Below are 12,695 nucleotides of genomic sequence, written 5' to 3'. Positions count from 1 at the left end.
TAATCCCGGTACGTGCTGCAGACTATTGCAGATGCGTAAAAGGCAAGTGGCAGCTTCAAACTTTATGGCTTCCTCCGTGGTTTCATTTTATTTTATTTTTCAACGGGTGCATAGAAATTGAAACATGTTCCGCTCCTGCGTGTGGACTACCTTGGACAGCTCCTCCGCTGCCGGCGCTCGGTTTTCGGCTGAGCTGCTTTCTGGCGGGGAGCTGTCCTACCCCCGTGGTGCTGAAACTGCCTGCTTAGTAACGCGCCACAATGACTTATAATGCACAAAAAAGAGAGGAAAAAATACAAATTTATGTCAGTTATTTAGGGTTAAAATTTATTTGATGTATAATTTTGTATTTTATCAGATTAACATTCTCCTCTTCTTCTTTTTTCACCCCATCTCCTTCCCCTTTTTATTAACCTGGTCATGCATCTTTTAGTCTCCGGGTTAGTTGGATAATGTCACAGTAACTCGGATCACTCCACACTTCATGATATTGCACTTGGCTTCAGGTTGAATACGTTACAGTTTATTGTCCTTGGAATTGCATTGCTGGAACCACGCAGCGTATGACCGCAGTGACATACTGCGTGTAGTAAAAGTTACCAGAACTAACACTGACACTGTGCTGAAAGCAAGCCATTCGGTGCTGTGATAGCATGTCCACCTGCATCAGTTTTATCTGAGGACAACTCAAAGCCAACCCTTTGTGTCTGTGCTTTTTTCCCCCTCTGGTTTTGCATTCTGGTGAATAATGCACATCAGTGTGTTGTACACTGAGGCGACTGGGCTGTTGTTAAAGCTTAAACTGATGTTGATTAAAGAGCAAAATTTACATCCGGCTACTTCATTTCTATCTTATTTTACAGTTTTCTCACTTAAATTTTGTTATTTTTATTTGAATGCAGTCTTTCTGTATTAAAAAGACAAACGAAAAAAAAAAAAACTTTATGTCCATGCTTATCAGAAAACAGCAGTTCCGATGTAACATCCCATATTTGATTCAAACACGTCTCCAAATACCTTCACAATTATCTCATCTGGATTACTTTGATATCAGTAAGCTGCAGCGCTGTTGACATTGTAGAGCTCACCTGCAGCCACCCTCGCTATCTAAAGCTGACACTATTGCGTGCACGGATGTTTAAGGAATTTGATTGTAGCCCATGGCAATATTTCACCCTAAATGTATCATCAAAACATTAATCATAAGGAACATGTAATTGCTCAAAATCTTTCCAGGATAATCCCCAGAACAACAGATTAAAGCAAGGCAATCTGATGTTGTGGGCTGAATAGCCTCAGAGTATACAGACATACCCATTTGTTGTTCAATTGTAGCAGGATAATATGAAAACAAGATTGGAATAAAGGGTCATGGCTGCTACAGATAGATCATTTGTAATGATGAAGTGACATCTTGGCTTCTTATACTAAAATGAGAATTTCCTTCCTGTTTTTTTTTAATCCGTTTAAAAAAAAATCTTTTTGCTTTTGCTAGAAATAGATTTTGCGCCTTTCTCTCATTCTGGCTGTCTCGTCTGATTTGTTCAAATGTTTATTTGACCCTATTTTCTTATTCCCGCCTTCCTCTTTTCCCTCCACCTCCTGACAACTCCTCACAAGACTAAAAGCAAACTAACCAACTGTGATTGCTCCCTTATAGGTCTCCCCCTCGGAATAACGCCAAATGGATGCTGTGCTGAGCGCCTCACCCCCTCACCAACTGCTATGGAGGCATGCCAAGCCATGCAAGTGACCTTTATCGCACCATGAATGCAAGCTCTGCCGTTCAAAGAGGACACAAGTAACCTTTTCTTGTTATCTAAGAAGGAGCTTTTGATCTGAAGAGAGGAGTTGGAAACGAGAGGCTGAGAGAGAAGAGTCTCCTAAAAACAAAAACAAACAAACAAACAAAGAAAACAGACGACGACAGGATGCCAAAGCGGTCCAAGGAGATGCTCATGGATCTGTGGATGTCCTTGCTGCTGGTGTGGATTACTTGTGTTCCCTGCGTGTCTATGACTCCTATCATAGGCCAGTCCAAAAGTACACAAACTGGTGGGTCTGCAGTGGTGGCGAGCGGTCTTGGCGAAGGACAAAGATTACTGAGCCGCGCCAAGAGAGGATGGGTTTGGAATCAAATGTTTGTGCTGGAGGAATTTTCTGGACCCGATCCAATTCTAGTTGGCAGGGTGAGTGCTGTGATTGTCAGCATTATATTAAGCTCGCTTATCGTGTGGAAACATTAATTCGGCCATTTGAATGCTCCCTCCATTTTTTTTCTTCCCATGGGCAGTGGGAGGGCTTTGGTTGTCAAGGGGAAGCAGAGATATGGGGACCAGAGAGAGGGAGGCGAGGCCGAGGGGGGATCACGAAATGCTTTTGGAAATAATTAAACTCCCATCAAATAATGGTGGCAATTTTTTTTTGCTGTTTTGGATGTCCTTGAAATCCAATATACTGTGTAGCAGTCACACAGATTATGTTACTTTTTACTATCTTGTACAAAATACACATGCATGAGAAAGTATGTCTTTCCTTTTTTTTTCTTTTTCTAATTCGTTCTTAATGTCCCATTTCCGCCCTCACCCATTTTTACTTGTGAAGGCAAAATTCACAAATGACACACGCACAAGAGATGGCTATTTTAGTTATGGCTAGTTTTTCCATCGCAGCTCTGTAATGAACAGAACTGCGGGCTAATCCTGCGGCTAAGGGCCACCTGCTCCCTGGCCTGTGTGGAAGTGTACAGGCAGGTTTCAAGGGAGGGGAAGGCTGCTGGCCAGCCCGGCCAAAGCAGCTTGTTCACAGCTCATTGCTGGGACTCACCTGGGGAGAGTCAGCCTGGCAGCCGCTTCACCTCCCTCCCCCAGAATATCACCCAGCCACTCTGGCATGGGCAGGAATGCAGGCCATCAAGCATAATATTTGATCTTGTTCAGTAATAGCTTTTGCAAACAGTGTTTCGGGCTTAATATTTGATAATTGGTGGATATGCCTTTCTTGTTTACGACATATTGCCATTGTAGCGCCATTGAAATAAATTTTTTTCAACCCTTCAGACATGGCAACTGGCAGCCCTAATGCAAAAAAAGCTGCTTACATTTTTACTGCATAAGAAAAAAAAGTCAGCAGTCGTCCAAGTAAAGAATTTCACTTCCTCTAGTTTATTTATTTTTTGGTTCTTCTATCCCGAGCATTGTCATATGGCTACATCAATTAAACATTTGCCACCATGTGGGATTTGCACCTGTGTTTTCTAAATACCATACGAACACAAAAATGCTGTTAAGTGATGCATTAATTTTTCAAGCGAGTCAATTAGGCAGCCTCTGCTGGATTCAACAATGGCTGCTCATCAGAATTCTGAAACAAACAAACACTCACTGGGGCCACAGTGACCATACGTGAGCTTGGAATTTAAAGGTTAGATCTCAGCTGTGAGATATTGAGCATTAAGGATCTGACACCTGGCAAAGTGTTCTATATTTATATATAGTTAACCTGAAAATGATTCTTAAAAAGGAAAAAGAGAAAGCCACACAAGAAAATTGAATAATAACAAACAAGAGTTGTGATACATAATTCCAAGCTCACGCACACTCTACTTGAAATACGGTGCTGTGAGCCTCTGGCTTCAGTGTGAAATGTTCTTGAGATTGTCAACAGAGTATTGGTGGCACAAAATCAAGCTTTTTACAGGTCATGAAGGATGCATTCTCTCAAGGCCTCACTTAATGCTTTGCAACAAACCTGACTGCAGTGTAGGTTAGTCATAGGTGTAGGCATCTTCCTGAAGGACATGCAAGGATTGGGCGTGGGGTAGGGGGGTGGCTCTGGATGAAGAAGAACTCGGCTTGCCTTTTGCGAGGTGATGATGATGGGTTGCGTTCACTGCAAGGTTAAGTGCTCATGAGTATGCCTGGCAGAGCTAAGATAAGTCCTATGTTAAACCAAGATGGCACTGTATTGGTTTAAGACTATAAATCTCTCTCCCTCTCAGTTCCTGTGTCTCCTTTTCTTTCCCGTTCTCTGTGTTTCTCACGCTTAATTAAAAAATGAATCAAATGGGTGGGAGGTGTGATTCAAATGGGTCATACAGCTCTGTGTGTTTTGCCCAATTTCCTCTGCTGTGTGTGAGGCCGCCTGTGTCTGTGGTTGTGGGCCTGTTACCAAGTAAGTCCACGCCAAGATTGGACTCTATCCATGCCGTAGTTTTGTGGTGCTGGTGGACTCTGAGGCTTAATTATACGTCCATCCCCAATCTTTGTCTGCGACCGGGCTCCCCTCAACTACACCAGCAACGAGAGTGAGAGAGAGTGTTTGTGAGAGGGACAGAGTGAGATTGTGCCATCGATTTTTAACAGTGTGTCATTCTCGGTGTTCTCTCTCAGCGGAGACTATTAGCATAAATGCAGGAAAGCAAGGGGAGGAGGGAGAGGGGGAGGCGGAGGTGTGGAAGAGTGAGAAGGACGGCCACAAGGCGTGACAGCACCCTTCCCTTTTGCTGTTCTTCTTCAGCGCATCGTTTCTTGACATTGTGATTCAGTGAGCGGCGCGCTCGTCAGCCCCCGTCAGTCCCGTTGGCGTCGAGGAGGCAGACATGCAGTACCTGTTAAAGTGAAGCAGGGGAGACAGCTGTGAAAGCTTGTTGCTCGGCTGTAGCTTAAAACGAACACGGTGTTGGAAGGGATTTTAGGATTACTCATCATGAGCCAGGGACCGTTCAGAAATAACCCGTCATTAAGAATAGAAATAGGCAAATGGAGTGTGAAGGTAGATAGGCTTGAACATATCGCTCACAAGGACTGAGCTAGGGGACGTTTGTTCACTGTTGACGACGAGTGGGAGATACCACTTCAGCGAGTTAAGACTCTCATGTAGACCATTGGAAGGCAAGCAGAGGGTAATTTTAGGCAGAGCAGCTCTTGATTTACCATTGCAGAACCACAATGGAAAATGTAGCCAGGATAAAATGAGAGTTCTGTAAGGTTGTTGTAATCTCGTTGAAGACCTTTCGTCATTTTGGCACGAGGCCTAGCCGAACCTTCTGCAGTGTCAGACTTGTTTCCCCACCATTTTGCCTCTTCAATCAAAGCTATTTCAATTATTCAAACATACAAAGAAGCAACTCATTTACATCAGGCCATTAAAGGCAAAACATTGCCTTAGAACAAAAGACAAACAGTGAACAAATTGCTGTGTTTGCACCAAAGAGAAATCAGAATGTGTTTCCTTTGTAGTGTGAGGCAGATTGATGGCAGTTAGTGCTGGAAAATCTCACAGCCTCAGAAGTAACTTTTCTAGACTCCTTTACTTCTCGGGCCATCATTTAGCATATGGTGTGCTAGGATTGGTAATGATGGATTCCAGTCTGCTGAATTGTAGGACAGATGTGGTAAATTGACTGATCCCTCATCCCATTGTCCAACACTTTTATCCACCACGGCATTGTATGTGTTGTTGCACAAAGAGAATTGATAATCAACCATTAATATTCATCAATTCATGCTGAACTGCGAGATTGCAAGGACTGACAGCAATACAGAAGGAAAAAAGGCTTTGATTATTGATTCAGCAAAGGAAACTGATATGTCCGGAAGAAAAAAAAAAAAGCTTTGTCTTTGTGCGTGTATGTGCTGGGGGAAGAAGGAACACGAGCTTCATTCTTCCAAACAAGCTGTTTGACAGGATTCCCAACAAGAAGGGCCACAGTAGTATCAGATTGGTGGTGTAATCCGCCGGGTGTTTGCTAGAAGCAGAAGTGATATTCTGTAATATAAGTGATGTTTGCTGTGTTCCCCCCAAAATTGAAGACCCTTTTACACTACTGACTTGTCCGAAATGGTTCGATCCTTCTTGCTTGTTTTCCCCTGTAGAGGTACATCCAGGTGAAACTGAAAATAGATCACAGCTTGGATTCACTAGTTCTGTGTTTTCTTTGGAAGAAGCAGGTGCCCCTAGTATGTATTTATTTATTTGCTGTATGATTGTATCGGATAAAGTGACATTTTAATGTCAAATTCATCTCACTATGACACAAGTTAAGACTGAAGATTCTTTTTTTTTGCCTGTTAACCACTTGGACCTGGGCCTGAGCAAACCATCTTTATCTGAGATAGTTTTCTAAATTCAATTCAGACCTTTTTGTTGCTTTTGTTGCTTTCTGCACTTTGGACTGCCTGTACAAGATGTGGGACATCAGTCTATAAATACTGATGCGAGCTACTTCTGCTCAGCTGGATTGCCTCTCGTCTGTCCCCCACCTCCACCTCCGCCCCTCTCTCTCGCTCTCGCTCTCTCTCTCTTTTTCTCTCTGTGACGGGGTGATTATGGAGAGAGTGACTCTTGAGCCCAAGTAAGCTTGCCTCCAGGGCCGATGGGGTGTGGTACAATGACATTGTTAAAATTTCTCCAAGTGTTTGGCTTTGGTGATGCGAGGCAGCGAGGCAAAGCTAAGACGAGATTGAGTCCTGAACGCAGCTGCCTGAGACACCCGGGTCTTGCCAGGGGGCCCTACTGTTGCTGGTTTATAGCAGATCAAAGGTTGATCCTCCTTCTTGACTGAGTCTTGCCGATGTGGCCTCTGATTAGTGGGGATCCCCCACCTTAATCTGCATTTACCCCGGCTCCGGCAATTGAGCAGATATCTGGCTCTGCCTTTGATTGATGGATGAGGAGTGGGAGTTAACGAGAATATTAGCCGAATTATTGCCAGTGATTGATGGCCAATTTGACACATAAATTATAAGCATTGGCTCGGATATAATAAATTCTGAAATATAGCCTAAATTAGACACAGGTTCCTGTGCCATAGTGAGAGGGTGGAATCAAAAGGCTGTCATTAAATCCAGGAAAGGATAGCCCATCAATGTTTGTTGGACTTAATTTTATTCCATTTGGTTTCTCACACCCACAGCAGCTCCTGGAATACAGCTCTGTAATCTCTCTTCAGGCAGCACCACAAAGATCGGTATTGAGCTGCAGTGTAGCAGCAGCTCCTCTGTCTCTCTGCCCTTAGATCTCCATTCCCTCCTCTTGTGTAATTTGGAAAAAAACATGCTAACATCCTTCTGTTCTCTCCCTCTACCTCCTTTGCCTGTTCTGTTACCACACTCCTTTCTTTCCCCGAGGCTCACCTGTACAGTATATCACTAATGCCGGCAGGGCCATTATATCAATGGGCCATGGTCACAGTCTCCCTCTTCCTTTCCAATCTCTCCCACTGTCTGTCCCTCCCGGTCTGTAATAAAACACTGGGCCCAGCGGTGGCTCTGATAGAGCTGTGGGATCACATTAGTGCTGCCCTCGAAGAGCTTGACAGGTTGTCTATGGCTCTGTGTTGTCGTCCTGGTTCCCATTAACAAGCTGTGTATGTGTATGTGTGTGTCATACAGCAGTTCATTCGGGAGTGTTATAGACTAAAATGAGATGAGCGGACACAGGCTTGGATGGAGGATATTTAGACAACATGAGGGTTATGTGTGCAACAGTAAATACAGTGTGTCCATGAAGCTTTATAGCTGGTGTACCTTTGCAAACATTTGCTGGATTGTCAGTGTAGTCATATCTGTGAAAGATTTCTCTCTAAACTGTTCTATATGTGTTTTGAGCAGAAATTGCAGACTGACATCTGTGGTATTTCAAATTTATAGGTGACCTCATCCTCACTGGCATTATTAGTTTTCCAGGAAACGTATTGTCATTGCTTGTATCTTAAATGTTATTACCAAGTAATTTTGTTTTTACCAGCCTGACTGACAAGCTGGTAGAAGTGATCATTTGGTAGAAGTACTGCAGAGTAGAGTGTCATTTTTTAAATGTCTCTCATCCTGTTTCCTTATATATGTGTTTCTAAACACACCCACACATATACACATAGAGCATACACAGCTCATAATGCCCTGTCTTTCCTCATGTACCCTGGCGACCGCTGTGCATTAAATCCTGCACTGTATTTTCTCCCTGTGTATTTTCATAAGGGAGCAGAAATCATGTTTCAGCTCAGCGTATCGTAAGGAGGCACATGACGCGTCCCGTCCGCGATCCCTGGAAGCTCTCTTGTGTACATGCATCAGCTGCAATTATAATTTAACAGGAAAGCACATCCATTCACACAGCTTCAGAGTCCCTGAGCAAAATAACAAGCTTGCTGCTATCACTCACATCTGTGGCTCAGCGTGATTAAATCCATGTTGTACAGTGAGCAGCTCACGCGGGGGCCACTTTCCTGAGCTTCTACATCAGTGCTAATTTATAACAAATGGCCCCTTTATGGTCTCACCTTGGACGGCGTTGCTGCGTTTAGCTCTCTCCCATGTCAGTGTTTGTCAGTCTGCGGTGTCAAACTCTTCCAGTGCAAATCCACAGAAAGCCCTCTCCTCTCATTAAGTCCAACTCTCCCCCACCCCGGCCCCCGTTTAACTGCTCTCATTCTCCCCCCTGTCTCTCGTCTGCTCCTGCCTACCTCATACTCCCAGGCTCACCGGGCTTGGCCTGGGCTGGCTGTGCGGAGGTGGAGCGCTTAGCAGGCTAAATCATCTGGCACTCTGCCTTGAACTTTGCTCTAACTAATTTATAGGAATTAAAGCAGTTCACCTCAAACGCTTGGCTCGTGCGCTGCTGTGGCTAAATTAGTCTAGTTTCAGAATAGGGATTTTGCCTTGTTTGGATTATATCTTTCTCAAAGCATCAAGAGATGCATTTGCAATTTTTAACAGGCTTAATTATCTTGGCCTTTGTCTTGTGCTGACATTTAAAGGATTGTTGATTTCTCAGACCAAACACAGCCTTGTGTATAATCATGTTTTAAAGCGGCAGCGACAGACAAATAAATCAAGGCAACATTAAAGAGCCTGATGTTGGACATTCTGCTTACTTATGAATCTTGCATGTGCTTTCCAGTCAAAACACTGGCCAAGCATCAGTGACAGTAAATGAGGTTACAATTATTCAAATCTGATTATTCAAATCAAAAGATTATGATTATCTGAAACCTGCTAATTGGCCCTTGCCTCTGACATAGTAGTTGTGGGCATAAGCCACGGCAGCAGCAGCAGCAGCAGCAGCATTAGCAGCTAAAGATTCCTGCTCCCTGTGCCAGTGTGCTCTTGTGGGCTCGACGTTTGGCTCAACTCCCCAGGCAGCTCCTCTCCTATGGATAGAGCCCAGTGTATGTGAAATGCTGCAGGCGGCTGCAGGCGGCTTATCCCTGCGCCTCTGCTCCCATACACGTCCCATCAGCCAAACTGGGACTGCCGGAGTAATCTTGTTAAGAATGGATGTTGTTATTGTGCGGCTGGATGTGCATTTGGCTTCACGGTTAGCTGGGAGCACACGTGGGCTGGAGCCGGAGAGACAATGGGGAGGGAGTTTTGGATCATGGGGAGGGAGTTTTGGATCGGGGGGAGGGAGGGTGAGTGCCTATTTCTGGCACTTAAAATATGACAACCCTCAACCCTCTTCCTCCGCCTCCTTACTTTCCCTCCTCAGTCCTTCTCGAGCTCCTCTCACCCGCCTCATACAACATAATAACAACAAAGCGGCCCCAGTAAACAGTGGATGTGACATTTACTTTAAGATCGGTGTCTTCACCTATAACAGGTATTAAAGATGATGATTATCATCACTGCCGAACGGAAGGCATAGGGTTGCTCACCTCAATCACTGAGTTGACAATAAAAAAATAAATAAAAAACACACACACACAAGAAGAATCAATGGTTCTGTCCTTTGCTGTCTCCTCTCTCTCAATGCAACCACTGCTAACTCCGGTATCTGGGTGCCAACAGACTGTGGCTTTGACCTTTCTCACAAATGAATTATTTCGGTTTAATGATCCCTTCTGCAGAAAGAACAAAAAGATAGCTGAAATAATAGCCAAGGGAGGAGAGGCGGGAACGTAAAAGGGCAGCACCCACACACCCCCTGCACTTTATTCTCCAACCTTACTTACACTCTACCTGTGAAGACACCTGTATCCCTCTAATAATGCCTCTGCCTTGTTTTCGTGTCTCCAAGGTGCATGTGATACGTCTAGCCCGAGCCTTATAAATTACCTGACTTCAAGAAAAAAAATACCCTGGATGTCACAAGCAGGTGGTGATGATGGAAACACACACTTCTTTGTGTGTGAAAGTGACACTTTGGATTTTTCTTTTCTCCTTCCTCCTCCAATGTTTGATTAATTCTTTTTTTTTCCCACTTGGATCAGAAAAGGGGGTGGGAAGCGGAGGGGAGAGGGGGGGAGTACATGCATGAAAAATTCAAAACGTTATAATATAAAATCCAGATGAATCATGAATGCTTAATGGGAATCAGGGCCGTGTGTGCCGGATGTTGAAATTGTTCTCAAAGAATCCTGGCGTATGTGCGTTGTCTGCCAGCGCCACGTGCACAATGAGGGACATGGCATGTTACACCGCCTCTCTCAGCTGCTCTCTCCTCTCTTGATGGCAACGAAATGAGGTGTTGAGGGACACTGAATGGAGGATGCCAGAAACATGTGAAAAGCTTTTAGGGGGTAGAGGCCGTCTGTTATCGAAGTCTGGCTAATTGCCTTTATCCTAGCCACAACTGCCTGTTGTTGTGCTTGTGGATTGGACATGCACCGACGGTCTATCTGATGAAATATGAACAAATCTTTGCTAACACCCGGTCGTCTCTATTGTGTTTTAATGAAAGGCAGAGTTCCAAGAAAAACTTCTGCTATTATGAATAATAGAACATCCAATTAGTGTAACATCATCGCGGATGAGTTTGAGGAAAGACATGGACTGGTGTAATGTTGGAGGAGAGTGAACATTTAGTTAAGTTATCAAAGTGTTTAAATGTAGTAGGGTTGTGTAGGTTGATTGCTTATGATTTTATGACGATGTCATTCTAGATTAAACCCAGTGCTGTTTTAAAACAGTTATGAGCAAGGGTTATTAAAGTCGAACTGAAGTTTGAATTATTTTCACTTTCTGTGTAAGGAACTAAAAACTGATGATAATACAGCAGCTATTTTTTTTTTTCAAAGGAGGGTGAAATTATATTTGTAGATATTTGTGGAAACTGTGCCTAAGCTCTAAGCTCCCATGACTGAGTGATATTTGACAGCCAGCATTGCTAGGAGACAAGCTGTTAACTTATAAGTGATATAGCAAATTATTTTTACTGCTTAAATCAACATTGTCAGTCAGAAGCAAACATTTACACCCACAGGAGAGCACTACTGTAAAGGGCACAGTCAAAAACTTAAAAAACTTAAAGGCCCTACAGGGAACGTTAATTTTGTGTCGATTCTGGCGGCCCCTGTGGACAAAAGCAGTAGTGCTTCTAGCTCCTTGTTTCATTGTTCGACCGAATCCAACCCAGTGGCAGACATTAAGAATAACTACATAGCAATATACAATCTTGGTATTTGTTTATATTGGTTATATAGAGGCATCAGCATTATATCGAGACTGTTGAAAAACTCCTTGTAAGTACATTTAAATTCCTTCTTTTTTGCAAAATTTGCACTTTTTGGAAGGCACAGTTTTATGTCCACAAGTCAAGACAACCAGAGAATATACAGCATGTACTGATTTTAATTTTTCTTCAACTTTAAATACTATAAAGCATTTCAGTAATTATATGTGTGTGCATTAAAGAGCTATCCATTCTCTAAACTTACCTTGCTCAGGGTCACAGGGGGCTGGCACCTGTCCCAGCATGCTCTGGCCAAGAGGCAGGGTACACCCTCACAGCCTGCCATGCTATCACAGGGCTAACACACATTCACACTCACATTCACACCTACAGGCAATTTAGAATTTCCAGTTCAGCAGTTAACCTGAATGTCTGTGGGCGGACGCCGGAGCAGACAGAGGGAGATCATGCAAAGTCTACAAAGCTCCGCTGCGCTGTCTTTATTAATTATTGTTACATTTTGAAAATATAGCGAAAAGCTGCTGAAAGATGGTTAAAATCTAAATAAAAGCTTGCTTTGTTATTCACTTTTGCGATTAAGAATGCCATTTGAAATGGATTAAACTGAATATCCAAAAATACAACATTGTCAACAATATTATGCTTTAAAGAAATTCTCTTTGGGTACTGAGCAGTGAAAACAAGAAGTGCAAAGATACTTTAAATTTTACAAAAAAACGAAGAACTGTGTCTTGGAGGGAAACCCCTGCGTGTCTCATGAGATGACTCTCCTCGCCTCTAAGAAGAGAAACACTCTGCCAAATGGCACAGTGCCCTTTTATGTTACTTTCTGTGCTTTATCTGCGTCACGAAGCTGCGTTGCTGCTGTTAGCTGATGAAGATGAGGAGCAGCTGCGGTGAGGCAGCAATATTTTAATGGCTCCACAGATCTTTGAATGGTTTGTCATCGGGGGAAACGACCTGGGCCAACCCCAAAACCATTGTAGCCTCCATCTGGATGGAAGCAGTCACACAGGTCCTCGTTTCCCTCCATCTCAATCTGTACAGCACTCCCAGTGTTTACAGAAGCCGGTGCCCGCTTGAATCACCACTTGCCAAGATGTGGCATGTTTATCAGTGTCTCTCTCTGCACACAGTAACACGCAGGCACATAAACACAGATGCACATGCAAACACAAACACACATTGTCTATGTGTCTCATTGAGTAGCCAGATAAGAAAACATGACATTATCTTTTTGGTTTGTCTGTGTACCTGTGCACATACAAACACACACACACACA

General features: G+C 43.6%; 1 protein-coding gene across 2 annotated transcripts in view; it reads left to right on the top strand.

Moving 5' to 3' along the window:
• The first annotated feature begins 1,867 nt into the window (after window positions 1-1,867).
• Window positions 1,868-12,695, top strand: part of cdh8 (cadherin 8) — a 93,497-nt gene continuing 82,669 nt past the window's right edge. Inside the window, exon 1 of one of the 2 annotated variants that reach the window (XM_035682094.1) lies at window positions 1,868-2,189. In XM_035682094.1, coding sequence (XP_035537987.1) covers window positions 1,932-2,189 — 258 coding nt within the window. In that variant the 5' untranslated portion in view covers window positions 1,868-1,931. The remainder of the gene's footprint in view (window positions 2,190-12,695) is intronic. The other variant, XM_035682095.1, reaches the window with a different exon arrangement.

Source organism: Morone saxatilis, unplaced genomic scaffold (assembly GCF_004916995.1).
Source record: "Morone saxatilis isolate NCDOM2014 unplaced genomic scaffold, NCSU_SB_2.0 Contig11, whole genome shotgun sequence".
Classification (NCBI taxonomy): domain Eukaryota; kingdom Metazoa; phylum Chordata; class Actinopteri; family Moronidae; genus Morone; species Morone saxatilis.
Note: the sequence above shows the minus strand (reverse complement) of the source record. Positions and strands in the feature narration are given on the sequence as shown.